Source organism: Ailuropoda melanoleuca, chromosome 12 (genome assembly GCF_002007445.2).
Source record: "Ailuropoda melanoleuca isolate Jingjing chromosome 12, ASM200744v2, whole genome shotgun sequence".
Lineage (NCBI taxonomy): Eukaryota > Metazoa > Chordata > Mammalia > Carnivora > Ursidae > Ailuropoda > Ailuropoda melanoleuca.
Window position 1 is genome coordinate 34,516,973 of NC_048229.1, and position 23,376 is coordinate 34,540,348.

At 35.3% G+C, this 23,376-nt stretch overlaps 1 protein-coding gene across 3 annotated transcripts; it reads left to right on the top strand.

The window, feature by feature from the left end:
- The first annotated feature begins 1,046 nt into the window (after positions 1-1,046).
- On the top strand, positions 1,047-22,139 carry ZNF404 (zinc finger protein 404). 3 transcript variants are annotated; one of them, XM_034639258.1, is made up of 5 exons: positions 1,047-1,165; positions 2,024-2,107; positions 10,919-10,994; positions 13,090-13,216; positions 19,422-22,139. In XM_034639258.1, exons 3-5 carry the CDS (start codon positions 10,986-10,988, stop codon positions 20,942-20,944), a joined length of 1,659 nt encoding a protein of 552 aa, XP_034495149.1. In that variant the 5' UTR covers positions 1,047-1,165; positions 2,024-2,107; positions 10,919-10,985; the 3' UTR covers positions 20,945-22,139. The 3 variants fall into 3 exon arrangements, with proteins under 3 accessions (XP_034495149.1, XP_034495151.1, XP_011236053.1); XM_034639260.1 differs by having other exon boundaries at positions 1,145-1,248; XM_011237751.3 differs by lacking the exon at positions 1,047-1,165 and adding an exon at positions 1,306-1,698.
- The last annotated feature ends 1,237 nt before the right edge of the window (positions 22,140-23,376 follow it).

Consider the following 23,376-nt stretch of genomic DNA (forward strand, 5'->3'; position numbering starts at 1 on the left):
ATATTTTATGACTGTTTAGGTATAGTAATAATAAATACATTACGTTTCTTTGACAAACATTTGCTTTGACCTAAAAGTTCATTTTTAATTTGGTCTTTAAAAGACTAAAATAAAAAATAACAATAAATAAATAAAGACTTTTTGTGTGCCTCCAAAAGTACTGTGGGCCCTAGGCATTTTGCCACTGTGCCTCATGAATGAGTCACCCTTCTAGGATGTGTCTTGGACAAAAGTCACCCAGACTCAGTGTTAATGGAAAAGAACCTCCCGGGCACGAGGAATTTCGGGGTGGGAATGTAGGTGTGAGGAGGAACGGGGCTTAATAAATTTTATATAACCTCAAAATCTGAAATACAAGCCACTATCACATCCAAAGAACTCTGAAACAAATCACGACCAGAAACACAACCACACACACACAGTTACACACAATGGATTCCAGTGTCACAGAGAATGAAAACCCAAACACACCTACACCTGCCGAGTCATTGTTTCTTTAAAACAAATGCATAAGGGGCGCGTGGGTGGCTCAGTCGGTTGAGCGTCTGCCCTTGGGTCAGGTCTTGATCCCAGGGTCCTGGGATCTAGCCCCGCATGAGGCTTCCTGCTCAGCGGGGGTCTGCTTCTCTCTCTCCCTCTACCCCTCCCCCTGCTCATGCTCACACACTCTCACTTACTCTCAAATAAATAAAAAAATATTTTAAGAAATAAAACAAATGCATACCTAACACCTGCTGTGCTCCTGGCTCTACCCCAGCCGCTGGTACTACCCCAGGGTGCAAAAATCCTGGTCACCTCACAGATCTCGCAGACCTACGGAACCACCTTACCCTGGAGTCCGCTACCTCCACTTCCCGCAAGCCGGATCGAGGCTCTGGAGTCCGCTGCCCTTGCTTGGTTTTCTACAGCCTGGACTCACATTCCGCTCGCCTCCCTCACCGGTGCAGGACCACCTGAGGTTACGCTCTTCCACAGGGCAGCTCATCCGCCGCGCGCCGGCAAACGCTTGCGCCTGCGCACGCTTGCGCCTGCGCACTCCGAGCGCAGGAGACCGCACCTCTGGCTCCCAGCGGGCCGGACTGCATTTCCCAGAAGACAACGGGTTCGCCTCACCCTCGACCCCTGGGTCTTTTTCCGGTGTCTGAGCAGCTGTGGTCCCTACGTGGTGAGTAGGACCTACCCAAAGATAAAAATCAGCGGAGGCATCCACAGTTTCCAACCAGAGCCGCACGGCAATCCTTGGAGGGGGTGAGAGGCTCTCCCGGCGAGGACAATCTGGGAACTGACAGGGCGTGTGGAGCCCGGAGTCTCAGGCGTGTCTCTGCGTGAACAGCAGAGATTTGTGTGTCTGTGAGAGACGTGTGTGTGTGTGTGACACTGTGACAGCGTGTCTTCGTGACGGCGTTTGCGCTTGTGTGTCAGATACTTGATTGTGCTTATTTAACTAAGTGGTTTATGGGTGAGCGACAGTTGTGTGGCCATGTGGGTTGTCATTGGAACTCATGGCTGTAGGCTCCGCGGATCCTCCACCCTGTCCCCTTACAACCACTTGGGGCCTGCCGCGGATAAAAGAGGGAAGTCAGATTGTGAGCTTTAGAATGGAAGAATGGAGAATCACAGCAAGATGACACAGACTTGATCTTGAAATGAGATGTTTTGAAGCTGCAATCGGCCCCAAGGCATGCTTTCTGGGAAAAGGTGATTAGCTTCCAGGAGTAGGATTCCCTCCTGAGAGGTTCCCCCTTGGAAGCTCCTAAAGGTCCACTACATGTTTCATAACCACAGCATTTCCAGAACTCTGGCCCCAGGACCCTGCTGTGAATTAGAGACCGATTTCTCCCTGGACATCAGTGACCCTGGCCTCTCTCCTACTGGGAAGGACAACACTATTCCAGTATCCTTTCTACTCCTATTCTGGTTGTGGGGCGCTGGGTGAGAGCGTGTGGTCATGGAGGGTGTTTTCTAAGTTACTGTGCTATCCAAGAAAATCCTGATGTTTCATGATTGCCTTCTCTTTTCCCAGTGCTGCCTGTCTCTTAAAAAAAAAAAAAAAAAGATACTGAGAGAAAAAAGACTTTTTGTTACACATCTAAAAGTTAAAGTTCAGGTGAGTTTGTGTTTCCTCGTTATTCATTAAATGCACTTGAATTTTAAAGATATGAGACTCTTTCTTTTACTTCTGCTGAAATGTCTTGCCTAATAGTGACATATCTGTGAACTGTGTGTGAGGCCATCCAGATGGATCACCCTTCTCAGGGTCCCCAAGCCGTTTTCTCCATAATTTATTTAACCTGTTGCCTACTGTTAGCTATTATGTTTCTAATTTTTGACTACCAACTAAATTAGTCTATAATGAACATCATTATGCATAGATCTTTATGTCCTTTTACAGTCATTCCCTAAGGATACATTTCTAGTTTTGAAATTTAAGTCAGAGACCAGATATTTATAATATATCAATATGCTTATACTCATTGGAATACAATGACTAAAAGACATAGTTGCTCTCCTCAGACAACTTGTTATCCACTAAGGAAATGAAATCAGAATAGGAATAGGTAAGATAGAAGATGTGAGATGTCCTAGAGAAATCCAGGTGACCTGCTTTGGGAGTTCATAGGAAGAGACATCATTCTGTCTCTAACAGTCCTGCCAGAATATTGTCACACTGTGAAAACTCCCTTGTGTGACCATACCACATTTTGTTTATTCATTCCCATGATGATGGGTTGTTTCCCGTATTTGACTATTATGAATAAACCTTCTATGAACACTCCTGTACAAGTATTTTTTTTGTGGAATATGTTCTTGTTTTTCCTGGATATATACTTAGGGGTGGAAGTGGTTGACTTAATTTGCACTCCACTGCAAGTATGGTTACTTCTCAAACTGGCCATCACTTGCTATTGTTAATCATTTTAATTTTAGTCATTCTGATGTGTGTGTAGTAGTATCTGATTTTAATGTGATTTTAATTTGCATTTTGCTGATAAGTAATGATATAAGCATCTCTTCATATGATACTGCCCATTTTGATATACTCTTACGAAGTGCCTATTCAAATCTTTGGTCCATTTTTTAGACTGTTTTTTTTTGTCATTTTCATGTTGATTTGTAGGCATTTTATGTATATTTTGAATACAAGTCCTTTGTGAGTGTATATAAACATATATATGCCTGTGTGTGTGTGTGTGCGTGTGTGTGTAAAGAGAGAAACAGAGAAAGAATATTTTTTATTAGCCTACAGCTTCTTACTTTCTTAATGGTATAATGAAGAGAAGTTCTTAATTTTAATGGAGCTATTTACCAATCTTTTTCTTTTACGGTTATTGCATATTTGTTCTGTTTAAAACATCTTTTCCTGAGCAAGAAGGGACAGCTCTTCCTGTAGAATTCCAATTTCCTTCCTGGTAGAAGGAAAGAGGAACATAGAAAGTGGCCATTTAGGCAAACACTACAGTAATAGTGGTTTCAGACATAAGCAACTGATAGATGCTAAAAGTAGTGGGTGAAAATTTGAAGAGAAAAAGGATTTGCATAGTGTCAAGTATTTCCAACTACCCAAGATGCTTATTAACTACAAAGGGAAAGGCAGTAACTTTACAGTAGAGAAACCCAGCAGAAAGAAGTTTAATCAAGCTATCAAGGTTAACATCACCATAATAAGACATCAGTGTCATGAGCCCTTTCTTATCATGCAAAGAGAAGGATACAACACCACTGTGGTACTACCAAAATTGTACAACCACATTCCAGTTACAAAAATATTAGAAAAACCAAGCAGAAAGATAATTGACAAAATAAATGATTGGTACTCCTCCAAAATGAAAACGTCATGAAGGTAGGTGTGGTGGACAGACTTTATGGTGACCACCTGATTGCTCCCTGCTGTTGTCTGTGCCATTGTATAATCCCCACCCCTGGAGTGCAAGCAGAACCTGTTACTTGCTTTTAGCCAATAGAAAATGGCAAAGGTGAGGGGGATGTCACTCCCACGATCAGGTTACTTGATACGGTTAATGAAATGGTGTGTCACTGTTGTGGTTATGTTATGTCATGTAAGACCCCATTATAGTAGACTAGAGCTAGAGGCTCTCTTTGGGGGCTTGAGGAAGTAAGTGGCAATGCTGGACAAGCCCATGTTGCCAGAAACTGCAAGTGGCCTCTAGGACCTGAGGGTGTCCACCAGTGGACAGCCAGGAAAAAGGGGCCCTCAATCCCATAGCTGCAAAGAAATGAATTCTGCCAACAATCTGAATGAACTCTGAAGTGGATTCTTCCCCAGTTGAACCTCTGAGTGAAAACACAGCCCAGCCAACACCTTGTTTGAGAGTTTATGAGATCAGCCTAAGGAGAGCATCCAGCTAAACTGTGTGTAGATTCTGGGTCCACAGAAATTGTGAGATGATAAATATGTGTTGTTTTAAGCTAAATTTGCGGTAGTTTGTTATGGCAGCAGTTGAAAACTATTACCATAAGAAGACTGTGGAGATTGGAAGAGACTAAAGAAAAATAACAGCTAAATGCAGTGTGGGATCACGTATAGGATCCTGTATAGCGTGAAAAACTGGTGATATTTGAATAAGATATGCCATCCATAGTATTGCACCAATGTTAATTTCCTGGTTTTGATCATTGTCCTAGGTAAGATGTTAACATTAGGGTGAGGGGTAAAAAGAACCGTCTGTACTCCTCTTGTAACTTTTCTCTAAGTCTAAAATAAGTGAAAATAAAAATGAAACCAAAAAAAAAAAAAAGGAAAATTGTGTATATCCCTGATCATGAAGATGTTTTCCTGTTTCTTCTTCCAGGTTTATTGTTTCAGTTTTCAAATGTAGGTGTATGATCCATCTTGGATTTATATCTGTGTATGTAGTGGGATCAGAGTCAAACTCGGTTTTTGCACACAGATACCCAATTGCTCGGGTACCTTTTGTTGAAAAAGACTGACTATCCTTTCTGCTCTAAATTGCAGTCAGACTTTTTTTGGTGAAAACTGGCTATATATGTGCAAGTCTCTTTCTGGACTCTCTATTCTATTGGTCTATTTGTTAATCCTGTGTCAGTATCACTGTTTTAATTACAGTAGCTTTATATCATGTCTCAATATCTAATGTGATTTTGACAACTTTGTTCTTCAGAATTGCCTGACTCTTCTGGGTTCTTTGCATTTCCATATAATTACAGAGCAAGTTAATTATCTCAAAAAAAAAAGTTCCGCTGATGTTGTTGGAGATGCATCAAATCAATAAATCAATTTAGAGAGAATTGATGGTTAAAACTGAGTCTTCCAATTCCTGAACATAGACTATGTTTCCATTTATTTAATTATTCTTTAGTCCCTTAATGTTTTGATGTTTTCAGTCTAAAAGTCTTGTGCCTCTTTTGTTAGATTTATCCCAATGTGTTGTACTTTTTAGATTTCTTAATGAACTGTTGGGATTTTAAAATTTAATTTTCTAATAACTTTGCTTTAATACAAGTAATTGTTTTATACTTTGACCTCTTATTCAACAATCTTGCTAATAAATTCATTTTTTCTAATAGTTTGTAGAACTGAAATTTTTTTCAATGTACAAAATCATGTTATCTGCAAATAAATATCGTTTTACTTCTTTTTTTCCAACCTTCGTACCTTTCATTTCACTTTTTTTCCTTATGGTATTGGATAGATCTTACAGTACAAAATTTAGTAGAAGTGGTAAGAATGGATAACCTTGCCTTGTTCCTGAATGCAGAAGGACAGTGATCCATATTTCACTTCTCATATAATTATAGCTGTAGTTTTATTCTGGAGCTCCCCTTTATCAAATTAAAGAAATTCCTTCTTTTCCTAGTTTGCTTAGAATTTTTGTCATGAACTGCGGTTGAATATTATCAAAATTTTTGTATCTAATTAAATGTATGAATGGTTTTCTCCTTTTTTATTTAAGGTTGGAAGGTTATGTTGATTGATTTTTTTGAAAATTAAATGACCTTTATATTTCTAGACTAAATTTCTCTTGCCCTCTATATATCACCTGTAATATATGGTTTAATATCCTTGCTAGTATTTGGTTTAACATCTATGTTCATGAGAGATGTACTGTAATTTTCTTTTCTTGTAATTAATGTCCCTGTCAGGTTTTGACACCACAGTTATGCTTCATGACATGGTCCATTTATTTCTGTTTTCTAGAAGATACTGAATTTGACTTGTATTTTTAATTCCTTAAATGTTTGGGAGAATTTGCCACTGAAGCCTGTAGGGCCTGACATTTTATGAGAAAGTCCTTAATAAAGATTTTATTTCTTTAGTTAAAAATAACAATATTCAGATTTTCCATTTCTCCTATCAGTTTAGTTAAATTGTGTTTTCAAGGAATTTTTAAATTTCATCTATATTTTCAAGTTCATTGTCATAAAGCTCATGAAATTCTGTTACCAATTTAATGTCTGTAATATATGTAGTGATAGCTCCTTTCATATTCCTGATATTTGCGTTTATTTTCTTGATTAGTATAGCTAGAGATTTACCAATTTTATCTCTTCAATGAAATAGTTTTTGGCTTTATTGATTTTTCTTTGTTGTATATCTGGGTTTTTCATGTCACTTCTTTCTTTTAGTATGCTCTGCTTTCTATAGGTTAAATTTGCTTTTCTTTTTCTAGCTTTCAAAGGTGATCATTGATTTTTAACCTTTCTACTTTGATAATACATACATTTATGTTTAGATGAAGTAGGTCAAAAAATATTTAAAAGAAAGAAGGAAATAAGAAGACAATTATTACAAATGCTCATGCTATCCACCGGGAGAAAATAAATTCCAGATTTACTTAGCATGGACATAATTTGACAAAGGATTTCTATCATAATTTCACTACTAATTTACTTGCTATGTCAATATATCTATAGTACACCTAACAACTGTGATGGAGATTAAACAACGAGTGGCATTTATCTGCAGCATTTATAAAAAACAAAACAAAAACATATTTAAAGCTAAAAATGTCTTTGTAAGCATTGGTTGGATGGCATCTCACAAGATTTGTTATGTTATACTTTCATGATCATTCAGCTCAAAATATTTTCTGGTTTCCATATTATGATTTGGTTTTTGACCTATACTTATTCAGAAGTGAACTTTTTATATTTGGAAACATTTGAGAAATACCTGTTTTTAAGTTCTAAGTTAGTTCCAAGGGCTTCAGAATATATGCATTCTTTTTTATATTAATCATTTGAAATTTATGGATGCTCGTTTTATGGCCCAGAATATTCTGATAAATATATTGTGAACATTTGAAAATAATGTATAGTCTATAGTTTGGGAGTATAATGTTCAATTAGGTCAATTTGATTAATCCTGTTCAAACTTCTATGGCCCTGTTGATTTTTTTCCCTCTTATTTTTCCTATTATTGGTTACCAATGGAGGGTACTAAACTCTCAAATTTCAATTATAACTTTGTCCTTTGATTCTGTTGACTTTTGCTTTATATATTTTAAAGCTATGTTATTAGATACATAAGAAATGTAGGACTACCATTATATTCTTCTTGAATTGTATGACATGTCTCTATTACTTTTAATACTTCTTGCACTGAAGCCTATTGTATCTATTATTAATACACTAATACTAGCATTTTTCTTATTACTGTCTAATATATTTGTCTTTGTGTTTAAAGTATATTTCTTATAAGCAGCATAATTGATCCTGTTTTTCTTTTTAATCTAATCTGACAATCTTAGATTTATTTGCAATATTTAGTATATTTACATTTTACTACAATTACTAATACAATTTGATTTAAATCTGTCATCTTGCAATATATTTTGTTTGTACTGTTCATTCTTTATTTCTTTATTCCTCTTTCCCTGTCTTCTTTTGTGTTAATCAGGTATTTTTATTATTTCATTTTATCTCTTCGATTAGGTTTTTCTGGTTGTACATCTTTGTATAGTTCTTTTAGTGGTTAACTGAGCTATTATAGAATGCATCTTTAAGACAGTCTCCCTTAAATTAGGACTTTTACTACATATCAAATAATGTAAGAACATTTTAATAGTTTAATTCCATTTATGCTAGTATTGTCATTTCTTCCTCCTATATTACAAGCCCCACAAGCATTATTATTTTTGTTGCTTTAAACAGTCCATTTGTTTAGTCATATTAGTCATATATTTACTATGTCATAGCTTTTTGCACATGCTTCCACCTGAGATTATCTGCCTTTAGCCTGCCTGCTCTCCTTTAGTATTTCTAGTATTGTAGGTCTGTTAATAAGAAATTCTCTAAGCTTTTGTTAGAAAAGATCTTTCTTTCACTTTCATTTATGAAAGATATTTTCTCCAGGTATAAAATTCACAGTTGTCATTTTTTTTTCCTTTCAATACTTCGAAGATATAATTCCATTCTTCAGGCCACCATAGGTTCTATTGAGAAATGAACTTTTTCTTATTGTTGTTTTCTTATAACTGATATCCTTTTTTAAAACTACATACTATTATGATATATTTGTAAACTTTGTTTTTCAACAGTTTGGCCACGCTGTGCCTAGGTATGGATCTCCTTATTTATCTGGTTGGTTTGATGAGTTTTTTAATTTATGTATCAAAACATTTCATGAGATTTGTGATGTTTTTGTACATTATATCTTCAAATAAATTTTCTGTCCTATTTTTTTAGGTGTTCAATTTCATGGTTTGACTGTCTCCTGTACTTCTTTTATGTTTTGCTCTGTTCTTTCATTTTTTTTCTCTCTGCATAAGATTATTGTTAATTTGGTTTTACACTACCTGATGCACTCTTAATTTTCAATATTATATTTTTAAATTATAAAGTGTTCATGTGAATCTTTAAGATTCTAAATCTCTATTGATATGCTTCATTTTGTATTCTGACTGAGCCAGCCAGGCGTGCCCCCCTGCTTTTTAAGTAAGCTCTGTACCCAACATGGGGCTTTAACGTACAACCCTGAGATCAGTAGTACCATGCTGTATCAACTGAACCCATTCTGCATTCCATTTTGCCCATGTTTTCCTCTAGTTTTTTTTAGCATCTTAATCATAATGTTTTCAAGTCCTTGTCTGCTAGCTCAACTATGTAGGTCATTTCTGGGTCTGTTTCTACTGAGATTTTTTTCTCTTGATTATCAGTAAACTTTTTCCTGTTTCTTTGCATGTTTAATAATTGCTATTGTTAGGTGGCATTGTGGATAATATATTATACAGACTCTGGATTATGTTATCTTTCTTTAAGAGTTTACTTCAGGGTTTTTTCAACCTTAGTGCTGTTGATATTTTTGGCTAGGTAATTCTTTGTTGTGGGGGGCTGATATTATTGGCTAGGTAATTCTTTGTTGTGGGGGCTGATATTATTGGCTAGGTAATTCTTTGTTGTGGGGGGCTTTCCTGTGCATTATAGGATATTTAGCAGCATCCCTGGTTCTCTACCTAATAGAAACAATGGCACCCCTTCCCACATTTTGACAATGAAATATGTCTTCAGACATTGCTGAATGTTCCCCTATTGAGAACCAGTGGTCTATACAATCATTTTCAAAGTCTACTTCATTTTCCATTGTATGAATGCACTATAGTTTATTTAATTAGCCACACATCTTAAGTACCTTTAGATTTAGTACCTTTAGATTTCTCTCCAGTTTTTTAAAAATTTTAACTAGCTTCTATCATACTCCTTTCTACATCTCTAGGCACATTTTACAGTTATTTCCTTTGGATGGAGATTCAGAAATGACCTTTCATGGTTAAATTCTTATGCATAATTCTGCTTACATGTCTCAACTGCCCTAGGTTTTCATAAGTCTACAGGACACCATAACAGTGCTCGTTTCTACAACCTTATTATATGTGGTACATCATCATCAACCTTTAAAGTCTGAATATTGAATACCTATAAATGATAGTACCTTGTTGCTTAAAAACATCTCTTTAGTAAGTCTTTTGATAGATAATGTCTTAATTACCTGTTCTTAGATTTCACACAAGGGAACAAAAAAATCTGGATTTAAAAGGCAATATTTGTAAAAATAAGTTGGCCTTATAACTATAGAAATATGATTCAAAACACATCACTTCTACTTATTGTTTGTATTATGGGGAAATGTCTTTAATTCTTTGAACTTTCATTTTTTCATCTGTTGAACTGAGATAATAACTACATTGTGGAATTAAATGTCAATGTGTCTAGACTTCCTATCACATAGTAGGTTGCAAAAAATCTATGTGTTGCTGTATGGCTTCAGTAAGAAGGAATTCACTCCTCTCTAGTGGGTACTGGGTGGGTTGGTTGCTGAGGCACAGGGAATGACTCATGGCAGCAAAGTAGATCCTGTTAGGGAAACCCAGGTTAGTTATCCCAGAAGATCTCAAGAGTCATAGTTCTGGCTTAGGGGAAAGGCTTCACATGGGAAGGCAGTTTTACAGTGGTCAAGATTTCCAGGTTGGTCTCTACTGCTTTCTGTCTTCTATCTGGTGCAAAGATTTCATGCCCAGGTCCATCCCAAAGACATGAAGTTTGTTGCAGTTTGTGTTGTATGGCTTGGTCTTTACTCTGGAAGATAGGTCTGGATGAGGATCTATTCAGTATCACTGAACAACCAAGGCTGGGTTCAGTTGGCTTGATAAGTATGAGAAATAAGGCAATGTGGGTGTCTGGACCCAGCTTTGGTGCAAGAGTGCCTCTGTTCTGTATCTACTCTTGTGTGTGGCTTATATCTATAGGTATGGGAAAGGGCTTGGGTTTGTCTGGACTTCCCATACCCCCTGACACATGTTCATGTATTTGGGAAGATGGAGAGTGGGCAAGGACAGTGGGAAGCAGGAATAAAGAGGAAAGAAGAAAGGCTATATTATTTTAAATAATTTTTGGAGTTCTAAGATACACCAGACCTCAAGGCCTCTTTTTCCTCTCCCAGCTCTGGCTTCTCTGCAATCGGCTTCTCTAACAAAGGAAACCTGAGGAAGATCAGCAGTTTGAAAACCATGGCCCAGGTATGTGGATATCTGTCTCCTACCTGGAATACTATGATTTTTTAACTCTCGTAAAACTTTCATTCTTTATCCCCACATCTCCTACCTAGGAAGGCTGTATCTCTGGCCCTATTTCATGGTCTTGAATAAATCAGTTTTGTTCTGATCATCCTACATTAGTGTGCTCTAACTAGGAGCATGAGTTCAGTAAGGGATTGTAGTAAGAAAGATCATCTAGAACAGCAAATGGTAGATGATACCGCACAGTGGAGAAGAGGTTAGGATTTGTGTCCAACCTACATATCATAATAGTATAATACTTTATTTTTTTTAAAGATTTTATTTATTTATTTGACAGAGATAGAGACAGCCAGAGAGAGAGGGAACACAAGCAGGGGGAGTGGGAGAGAAAGAAGCAGGCTCATAGTGGAGGAGCCTGATGTGGGGCTCGATCCCATAACGCCAGGATCACGCCCTGAGCCGAAGGCAGACGCTTAACCGCTGTGCCACCCAGGCGCCCCCATAATAGTATAATACTTTAAATTTAATATTATTTTAATAATATTATTAATGATAACTCAATACTTTAAGGAAGATTAAATCTGTTGTCTTTAACAGGGAATAAATAAAAACATTAACTTGTGAGAATAAAGGAAGTGCTTACGATGCATTATCTGACACATATTACATCTTGATAAAATTACTTAATTTTACACAAACTCCGTTTCCTGAGATAGAAACTTTATCAGCTTTTTGAAGTATAATTGACATATAATTAAATGTATGTATTTTCTCTTTTTAAAGCAGATTTATTGAAATATAATTGACAATAAATTGCTCATATTTAAAGTATAGAATTTGGTAAATTTTGACTAATGTATATACCTGTGAAACTATTACCACAGCCAAGATAATGAACATATCCATCATTCCAAAATTTTTCTCATGCCCCTTTATAATTGCCCCTTCCTACCTACCCCCAAACTTGTCCTTCATGCCCAGGCAACTGCTGTTTGCTTTCTGCTGCTATAGATTAATTCCCACTTTCTAGATTTTATATAAATGGAATCATACATCATGTATTCTTTTTAAATCTTATTTCATTCAGCATATTTATTTTGAGATTCATCCATATTGTTGCATATATTAGTAGTGCATTCCATTTAATTGCTGATTAGTATTCTATTCTCAGTATATACAAAAATTTGTCTATCCACTCCTCTGTTGATGGATTTTTGAGTTCTTTCCACTTTTTGGCTGTTACAAGTGAAGCTGCTTCATTCACAAATCTTTGGGTGGACATATGCTTTCATGTCTCTTGAGTAAACACTAGTAGTGGAATGGCTGGGGAATATGGATGTTTAACTTTTTAAGAGATCAATAAACTATTTTTCAAAGGATTTACTGTTTTACATTCCCACCGTCAGTATGTGAGAGTGCCATTTTTTTTCACATCTCCAGCAACACTTAAAATGGTTAGTCTGTTAAATTTTAGCCATTCTAATAATTGTGTAGTGATACTGTCTTCTCGCAGTAAGCCATGGCAATTATAAGGCTCACTTCATACATTACTTGTCTCTCAGGGATCACTGCCCAATATTTTCTGTCTTAAAAACCATCGTTTCATACAATTTGTCCATGTTTTTTTGTTATTTCACATGGGAGGGTAAATCCAACCCATGTTACTCCATCTTAGCTATAAGAGATTTTATAATCCATTTTGGGAAAAAAATGAACAATTCTTTTTACAGATTCCTTGAAAAATAAAGATATAAGGACTTGTATTTACTAATAGTATGTGATTCAGGTACGTAGTAGGTAATATTCTTATATATACTGTTTCATTTAATTGGGAAAGTCTGTTTACTTTATTCATTTTCATACATTTAAGTATTTAAGTTTTCCTTTATTTTTAAAGAAATTTTGTGCACTCCAACAGGATTCTTCAAGACTGTGTTGGCACTCTACTTCAGAAGCTACTGTATTTATTCTCGTCATGATCTTGTAACTTCAGCTTATTTGTTTTTCTATATTGCCCCCTTATTGCAATCGAGTCATTCCATCTTGAACGTTTTTTCTTTACTGTTATGAATAATACATGGGTTTGTCTTTTCAGGTGCCATTGACATTCAGTGATGTTGCCATAGACTTCTCTCAGGAGGAGTGGGAATGCCTAAATTCCGATCAGAAGGATTTGTACAGAGATGTGATGTTGGAGAATTATACTAACTTAGTCTCACTGGGTAAGGACATCTGCCTGAAGGGTTATAGAATCTGCCATCTGGAATAGCTGCTTTCTCCACTGTATATTTTATGCTGTAAGCCGAGAAACCAGATAAATTTCTTCATATTCATATTCTCCATATTCTCAAAGGCCTAATTTGACCTTTGTTAGATGGAAATGGGCATCTCCATTCAGCACCTGATCTCTTCTTTCATTTACCTTCTTCCTACTTCCCTCTGCCCCATCCTGCAATTCCTTCTTTTTCTAAAATAAAGGTTTGAATTCTAGGACTTTTTCTGCATAACCAATGGCAAAAAACCCCACATATTTTATATTATGTGTATGTTCGGAATATCTACAAATATTCCATTTTAATTGCTGGTCCAGCTATATGGAAAACAGGTAACATGGGGTCCTGGTTTTCTCTTTTCTACAAAAGAACGTTGGTAATTTTTACAGTGTAGAATGAATCAAGAACATTATCTTTTTAGTATTATTTTTATACTTATAGCAGTGGAAATGTTGGCTTGCAGTGATTTCTTAGTTTCTACTGAGAAATGAAAGTCTTCGTTCAGTTTTTGGAAAATACTCGACCATTCTTTCCTTTCTTCTGGGACTTCAATTATACCTATGTTAGATCTTTTGTGTGTATCTCACAGTTCTATCATGTATATATCTCCTTTTATCTCTATTATTTTCTGTTGACCTGTATTTCAGCTCACTTATCCTATATTCTGCTATCATGAGTCTGCTCCTAAAAATGGGTTTTTCATATTATATGTTGTCTTTTTCAGTTCTAGAAATTCAATTTGTCTTATAACATCTATTTTTTAAAATTCTTCATTCTTTATTTACTTCTTTTCATTACTGTTTTTTCATCTGTTTTTCATCTGTGGGCATGCTTATATTTCTTCTTTTCTCTTGCTATTCGTTATATGGTAATACCTCTTCAAGTTACTAGTAATTGTGATTGTATGCTGGATATTGATACGGAAGAACTGAACGGAAGCGCTGGGGTGGCCCAGTCCGTTGGGCATCTGACTCTTGCTATCAGCTCAGGTCATTATCTCAGGGTTATGGGATTGAGCCCCACTCAGCTGGGCTCTGTGCTTGGCCCTCTCTCCCTTTTCCTCCCCTTGCTTTCTCTCTCTCTCAAATAAATAAATTAAATCTTAAAAAAAAAATAATTGAATGGTTTCCAGATGATGGTATCTTCCACCAGAATATTTACATTTTCCTCTATTAATTGATAGCGTGGCAGGCTGATCACTATAATATAATCAGGGATTGAACTAGGTCAGTGCTGGTTTTCAGTTTTGGAAATTCTCAGCTATCTTTCATTTTTTTTTTAAATCTCTTTGCCTTTACTGCTAGCTGTACTCAGAATTAGTAAGTTTCTGCAGGGGAATAGTGGTAGATCCTCAGGGCCAATTCAACACTTCTTCATGGCTCTTACTGTTTATTTGTTTTGATTTCAAGCTTCCTCTCCCAAAGAGTCTTTTGATTCCAGAAGAAATGTTGAAATTAATAAGCTGATCGTCCATTTAATATGCCAGGAAAAGAAGAGCACAACACACTTAAAGGAAGTAGAAGAAAGGAAATAATAAAGGAAAGAACAGAAATTAATGAAATAAAAACCAAACATACAAAAGAGCAAGTCACAACTATAAATTTGGTTATCTCAAAGAATGGATAAAAGTAGTGCAACTCTATCAACATGAATCAAGAAAAAAAATCTATGTAAGGAAAAAAGGCACCACATTACAAACCATGAAGCCTTGAAAATATGATATTTTGAAAAACATTTTGCCAAAAACTTTGAGAAATCAAATGAAATGAATTAGAAATTTTTAATCTACAAAAAAATTCCACTCAAGAAAACTAAAAAAACAAAAAAACAGGGCACCTGGGTGACTCAGTTGGTTAAGCATCTGCCTTCAGTTCAGGTCATGATCCCAGGGTCCTGGGATTGAGCCCCACACTGGGCTTCCTGCTCAGTGGGGAAGTCTGCCTCTCCCTCTCCAACTGTCTTGCTCCCCCCATGCTCTCTGTCACTCTCCCTCTCAAATAAATATATAAAATCTTTTAAAAAATAAAAATAAAAACATGAAATATATTTATGATAGCTCTTTCAGTATCCTTATCTACTAATTATATTATCTGTATCATTCCTTGGTGTATTTCTTTTGATTAATTTTCTCCTAGTAAGGGTCATATTTTCCTGCTATTTTACATGTCTGATAATTTTTTATTAGATGACAGACATTGTGACATTTACTGTGTTGGGATGCTGGATTTCTAATATTCTTATACGTATTTTGGGATTTTGTTCTGGGATATAGTTATGTAATTTGGAATCTGTTGATCCTTTCATGGTTTGCTTTTAAGCTTTGTTAGAGTGGATCCAGAACAGCTTTTAGTCTAGGGCTAACTTGGCCTCACTACTGAGGCAATATCCTTCTGGGGACTATGTTTGATGCCTCGAGTGTTATGGGGCCTTTCCACTCTGGTTGGGGGAAACAAGAACTATCCCCTGCCCTTTGTGACTTCCAGGGGATGTTCTGCCTACTCCTATCTAGTAGTACATTATTTGTTCTCATTGGTTTTCTCACACAGGTGTCCAGATTCACATTCAGCCACAGTTTCAAGGGGATTCCTCTACAGATCTCTAGAGATCTCTCTGTGCAGTTCCCTCCTTTCTAGTACTCTGCCTTGCAAGTTCTGCATTTCTTTCTTTCCCTTAATTCTCTACTCCATCTTCTCAACTCAGGGATACAGCTGCACTATTTTAGTTTCCCCTCTGTGTGCTTTGTTCTGAAAATTCTCTTTGGAAAGTCAGCTGTGGTACTTGTGGGGCACACTTCATTTGTTTTCCTTCCCTTGGGAGAGTTCTATCCTGTACTATCGATTTTCCAATATTTGAAAGATGTTGTTGCATATATTTTGTTTGGTTTTCTAGTTATTTAAGGTAGGAGGGCAACTTTGATCCCTCTTAATGTTACATGACCAAAAGCACAAATTATTAACTCTGTCTTGAAAGCTTCTTTTCACTTTAGTACAAGAGGTCTTAGATTCACCTTGTATCTTCTCTGACCTGGACTAGGAATTAGATATTTCTCCAAGGCACCCTCATTAACATCAGTGGGAAATAGTTTAGAGAGACTGAAACTGGACAACAAGGAAGCTAATTGTAATCACGTTTTTGTGGGATAAATATACAAGGAGGGCACGTATTGCATGGAGCACTGGGTGTTATACGCAAGTAATGAATCATGGAACTTTACATCAAAAACTTGGGATGTACTGTATGGTGACTAACATAATAAAAAATTTTTATTAAAAAAATAAAAATAAAAAGGAAAAAATATATACAATTTTTAAATTATTCTGTGGAAATTGGTTTGTTTAGATTTTCCATCTCTTCTGGAATCTGTTTCTGTTATGGTCTTACTTTTATTTTGAAATAATTTTAGATTCACAGAAGAGTTATAAATGTGGTACAAAGAGTTCCAGTATATCATTCCCATAATGATAACATCTTACATAACAATGGTACATTTGTGAAAGCTATCAAATTAACATTTTACAATACTATAAGCTAAATATTTAATTTAGATTTCATCAGTTTTTGCACTAATGTCTTTTTTCTGTTTCCGGATCCAATTCAGGATACCACATTACTTTTAGTCAGCCTGTGTCCTTAGTTTCCTCCAAATGTGACAGTTTATGTTTTTCCTTCTCTTTCTTGACATTGATACTTTTGAAGATACTGTTTGGTCAGGTACTTAGTAGAGCTACTCCAAATTTTGGTGTGTTTGGTGTTTCTTATGATTAAACTGAGATTATGGATTTGGGGGAAGAATACCAGAGAAGTACCTTTTTCATTGTATGTTAGGGGTACGTGATATCAACATGATTTATCACTGGGGTGCTAACCTTAAAAACTTGTATAAATTGGTGTCTGCCAGTTTTCTTCATTGAAAGTTTATTTTTTTTATTTTCATATCTTATTTATTAGAAGCAAGTCAGTAAATTTAACTGGGGTCAGTTTTTATAAATTATATTTTTTTAAAAAATCATCATTTCATGTACATCTCAAATTTATTTGCATAGTTGCCTTTAATGGATGTCCCTCCTATCTTTTGTTCCTTAAATAGGGAGGCTAGCAGTTTGTTTGCATGTGTTAATTGTACAATTTTATTTAAAATTTTGATTTTATTATATTGATTTCCCTTTTCTGTATTCCTTCAGTAGACTTTATCATTCTCTTTCTAATTTTTTTCTTTTCCTAATTTTGGATTTAGTATTTAATTCATTCATTTGATTTCTTTAATTTTTCATTAGATGTAAGCCTTTTAGTCTATGAGTTTGCAGCACTATAGTTAAAGGCCGTAGATTCTGATGTATTTTTATTACCATTGTTTTCAAGAAGTTCTGTGGTTTCAGTTTGTATTTATCATTCTCTAACAGTAGTTGTTGATTTTTATCTATCAGTAGAAAGTGTTTTGGCTTTTTGAGATTGCTACTCATTTCTCATTAGTTGAGAGAATATTGTTTGCTTTACTTCAACTTTTTGAACATACTGTACTTCATTCATAGGAGAATCCCACCTGCCTTCAACTCATACTTAACCCATTTAGCAAATTAGAGTTCTTCAGGCTGCTCCACTGTCCAGCTAGCCAACTTTTAGTCTATATTCAACATTATCCTTTGTTGTAGAGTCCCAGGCATTTGGTTTCCCAAAGTCTGTTCCCATAGCACTTAGTTATTTATTTTTTTCCCAACATACTCAAGTTTCTTAGATTTTTATAAGCCTTTTAAACTAATATGAACTATGCAATTCCTGAAATACATTTTGGTGAAACTCAAGAATAATTGGCCTTGGCTTAAAGGAATGGAAGGTAGAATTTGGGAATGTCATTAGAGAAACAAAACAGCATCAGTAGGATGGATGAATAATATTAAAACTCTGCTGTTGAAGGTAATACACCATCTGATTGTCTTAATTGAGATAAAGCAATCATGAGTAGGCACAGGGAATATGGAACAATGGTGGTAGAGACATGTATAATAATTTAAGGTGATAAGCAATTGGAGAATGATCAGGTGTCACCTGTTTCCATTTATATTTTTGACTGAGCTAGTTTGGATGTGTATATTTCTCACCTGTAAGGTAAATGATAGAGGAAAACATATTTTACTGTAATAAGGTATGAGAGATTAGCCAGGAAGAGATGGTTGATAACTGTTGCATAATTTTCAGAAACTAAATGGATATTTTACTCAGCTGCCTTCCCCAGTAATCTTAATTTTCATTCTTATTTACCTTTACATTCATCCAAGTTAATTTTTAAAATTCAGTATTTTATCCTACAGTTAATATTTACCTTGTGGTAAGGACTTGCTTTGCAGTAGTAGTTAGGAGTTTTGAGGTTTAGAGTAAGAAAATAAGTAGTAAAACAAGTGAGAAAATAAATATGTAATAGAGAAAAGGATTTTGAAGACAAAAATTAGGTGTTGGAATATAGAATAAAGGATATGAATTTACTTAGAGTTAGCAGAGGCAGCCTTCCTGAAGAAGTGATTTCTAATCTGCAACACCCAAAGATAGTAATTTAAAGGTGCTAGGTAAAAGGATTTCTGAAAGGTGGAGCACCTGTGTGAAGCCCCAGGAAATGGGAAAGGTTATGGTATGTTTTAGTAGCTGAAGGGATGCATGGGGATAGTATATAGGGATCAAAAGATGCCAAGGGGTTGGGATGAATTTGTGTAAATAAGATCCTTTTTATTCATGATTATGTGTTTAGGGTTTTACTCTAAAATAAAGACAAACCATTGAAAAAATTACATAGAGCCATCTGATAGATAATATTATAAATGTAGATTTACTCCTCTAGATTCTGATTCACTCAGTCTCAGTGGAAATCTAAAAGGTAGTGTATAAAAGAAGTTCCCGCTATAATTTTGGTCCACACTAAATATGAGAACTACTGACTTTTTCTCTTTGCCTACTCACAAACTTTATAGTTTTCAATATGAACTTTCATAATTTTCTGAGGCCTTTTTGTCTTTTAAAAATTTCATGACAGTATTTTAGGATTTTATGACCCTTTTACTTCTAGTGAATATACTTCTCAATTTATCACTATTTTTACTCTAGGAGGCCCCTCCTCACCCCCAGTACAGGAAAATAGCATTTTTTTTCTTTTCTTGTTTTCTTTCAGACTTTGATTTTACAACTGAGACCAACAAGTTATCTTCAGAAAAAAGCAGTTATGAAGTAAATTCATACCATCAGGAGACAATGAAAAGAAGTAAAATCTTCAACCCTACAAGGTTTATTTTCAGAAATGACCCACAATGCAGAATTGAATTTGGAAGAGAACAGGGTCCTAACATGGGGTGTTTTAATCAAATGACATTTATAAAACATATATCTCTTCTTCTACACCAGAGAATTCACACTAGAGAGAAATCCTATGAATGTAAGGAATGTAGGAGGGGCTTTAGAAAATATTCACACCTTACTGAACATTTGAGAGACCATAATGGTGTGAGACCCTATGAATGTACGGAATGTGGAAAAGCCTTTATAGTTCTCCAGCATTTTATTAGACATAAAAAAATTCACACTGATTTGAAACCCTATGAATGTAATGGATGTGAAAAGGCCTTTAGATTTTATTCACAGCTTATTCAACATCAGATCATTCATACTGGTGTAAAACCCTACGAATGTAAGCAATGTGGGAAGTCTTTCAGACGTTATTCTCACCTCACTGAACATCAAAAAATTCATATTGGTTTGAAACCGTATGAATGTAAGGAATGTGGGGAAACTTTTAGATTGTACCGACATATGTGCCTACATCAGAAAATTCATCATGGTGTGAAACCATATATATGCAAGGAATGTGGTAAGGCCTTTGGTCATCGTTCAAGTCTTTATCAACACAAGAAAATTCATTCTGGTGAGAAACCATATAAATGTAAACAATGTGGAAAGGCCTTTGTTCGCAGCTATCTACTTATTGAACATCAGAGAAGTCATACTGGCGAGAAGCCTCATGAATGTAAGGAATGTGGGAAGGCCTTTAGTAGGGGCTCAAGCCTTCTTAAACATAAAAGAATTCATAGTAGTGAGAAACTCTATGATTGTAAGGACTGTGGGAAGGCCTTCTGTAGAGGCTCTCAACTGACACAACATCAAAGAATTCATACTGGTGAGAAGCCACATGAATGCAAAGAATGTGGGAAGACATTTAAGCTTCATTCATACCTTATTCAACATCAGATAATTCATACTGATTTGAAACCATATGAATGTAAACAATGTGGGAAAGCCTTCAGTCGTGTTGGAGACCTTAAAACACATCAGTCAATTCATGCAGGGGAGAAACCCTTTGAATGTAAGGAATGTGGAAAAACCTTTAGACTTAATTCTCAACTAATTTATCATCAGACAATTCATACTGGTTTGAAACCATATATATGTAAAGAATGTAAGAAGGCCTTTCGTTCTATCTCAGGTCTTTCTCAACATAAGAGAATTCATACTGGTGAAAAACCCTATGAATGTAAAGAATGTGGTAAGGCCTTTAATCGTAGTGATCGACTTACTCAACATCAGAGAATTCATACTGGTGTGAAACCACACAAATGTAAGGAATGTGGAAAGGCCTTCACTCGTTGCTATCAACTTACTCAACATCAAAGATTTCATAGTGGTGAGAAACTCCTGATGTAATGAGAGTCAGAAAGCTTTTAGCTTTGGCACATCCTTTACCATTATCACTATTCTACCACCTAATGATGTTATGGTCAAGATTAAATTATTTAACGTAAAATTTAAATGCTTAAAGGGGCATCTGGCACATAGTATTTGCTTACTAAATATTGCGGTTTTTTAAATGATAATCACTATTATTACTATACATAAATTCATGTGGAAGGAAAACCCTATAAGCATATTTTAAAAATCTTCAGATAATTAATTCTGGACAAAATCCCATAGAATATACTAAACAAGACAATTTATTGAGCTTTTATTCAAAGCTCAACCCCCTGAAAATTAATAATAATATTAAGAAACCCTGTGCCTTTATTAAATATTGCGAGTTCAGCTGTTGTGGAGAGTAGTTTGAAGAAACTTTCTTACAATAAATTCTGTTATACAGATAACATACAATCCACATGTCCTACAATTGAAATAAATTAACAATTTGGTAGCCAAAGACCTTGGTTGACTTAGAAAGGTTTTCCTTGAGTTTTTGAAAGTTTTCAAACTTACATGAAAGGTAAATTGTTACAGGTAACAGTGTTACAATGAAGTTTGTTTGCCCTCCACCTAGATTCAATATATCTAATATTTCTCTCTCATAAATATGAACATGTATATATACAGATGCATATATACCATATATCATTCTTATTGCATATTGAATATATTTTACATATATCATTTTGCTGAGTTTTTCAGTGAATGTTTTAGATATCACTTCACCTCTAAAAAGTCAACATACAACCCTTAGAATTAAGGATAATCTTCTAGATGACTATTAAACCACTATTACCTAAAAAACACTAATAAGAACCCTATATTTTTCTACGATATTCAGCCCATTTACAAATTTCTCTGATTGGTTAAAGAATATCTTCTAAAAGTGCTGGCTTTTTTAAAAGCCAAAAACCAAACTGAGCTCATATATTTTATATGACTGTGGCTTATTGGGTCTAATAAGAATTGGTCTAGAATTTGCCCTCCACTTTCTTTCATTTTTTGAAAACTCAGAAGAAGTAACCTATATAATGTTGTAATTCCATACTTGTCCTGCTTTTTCTCAAGGTGGACTTAACTTGTTCTTCCATCCGTTGTATTTACTGTGAACTGAAGTTTATGTCTAGAGGCTTAAGTTTCAGATTAAACATTTTTTATAAGACTACTTCATAGATAATAGTGTATTTAATATAAAATATCAGGTGGCATACAAGTGAAACTACGTTTGATCTCTTGATTCATGTATTGACCACCAGTTCTCTCCGTTGTATTGGTACATGTTTTTCTTTGCAACTAGTAATCCATGTAAAGTCATATTGGCACTCCACTCAGAAATTTAAACAGGCTATTATTTTAAAGAAATTAAGACCTCTCCAAACCCTCATATCTTATATTTACCCATATATTTACCCTTTCTCTTGCTCTTCCTTATTTCCCAATTCCCAATTGTCTGAGTTTCCAACTGGTATCATTTTCCTTCAGCTTGACGAACTTAATTTAGCATTTCTTGGAGTGCACATCTGCTGCTGATGAATTTTCAGTTTTTTTAACCAAATACCTTTGTTCTTGAAGGATTGCTTTTCTTGCTGTAGAATTCTGGGGTTTGTGTGTATTTTTCAAAAGATAGACACTGACTTCTGTCCTCCATAGGTTATGAGAAGTCATTTGAATTATTTTTCCTCTGTATGTGTCATTTCTCTCTGTATGCTTTCAAGATTTTTCATTACCTTTGGTTTTCATCTATTTGAGTATGCTGGTCTAAGTGTGGTTTTATGTTACTCCCGTTTGAGGTTCTCTGAGCCTCTGAAATCTGTGCACTTATGCTTTTCCCCAAATTTGTCCATATTCAGGTATTTTTTTTCTGCCCTTGCTTCTCCTTCTGGATTCCAAGTACTCGTGTTAAATCTTTTGATATTGTCCCACAGTCACTGGCTCTGTTATCTCCAACCTTTTTTATCTTTTTCAGATTGGATAATTTTTTAAAGATTTTTTATTTATTTATTTGACAGAGATAGAGACAGCCAGCGAGAGAGGGAACACAAGCAGGGGGAGTGGGAGAGGAAGAAGCAGGCTCATAGCAGAGGAGCCTGATGTGGGGCTCGATCCCATAATACCGGGATCACGCCCTGAGCCGAAGGCAGATGCTTAACCGCTGTGCCACCCAGGTGCCCCCAGATTGGATAATTTCTATTGTTCTATCTTCAAATTTACTGACTCTTTTCCTTGTCATTTCAATTACTCTGTTAAGCTTATCAAATGTTTGATTTGAGATATTGAGTGTTTCAGTTCTACTATCTTCATTTAGTGCTTTTTTAATAGTTTCTATTTCTTTACTAAGATCTCCTTTTCTTCATTGTATATTTTGACAATGCTTTTGATTCCAGTGAAAATCTTTCATGTAT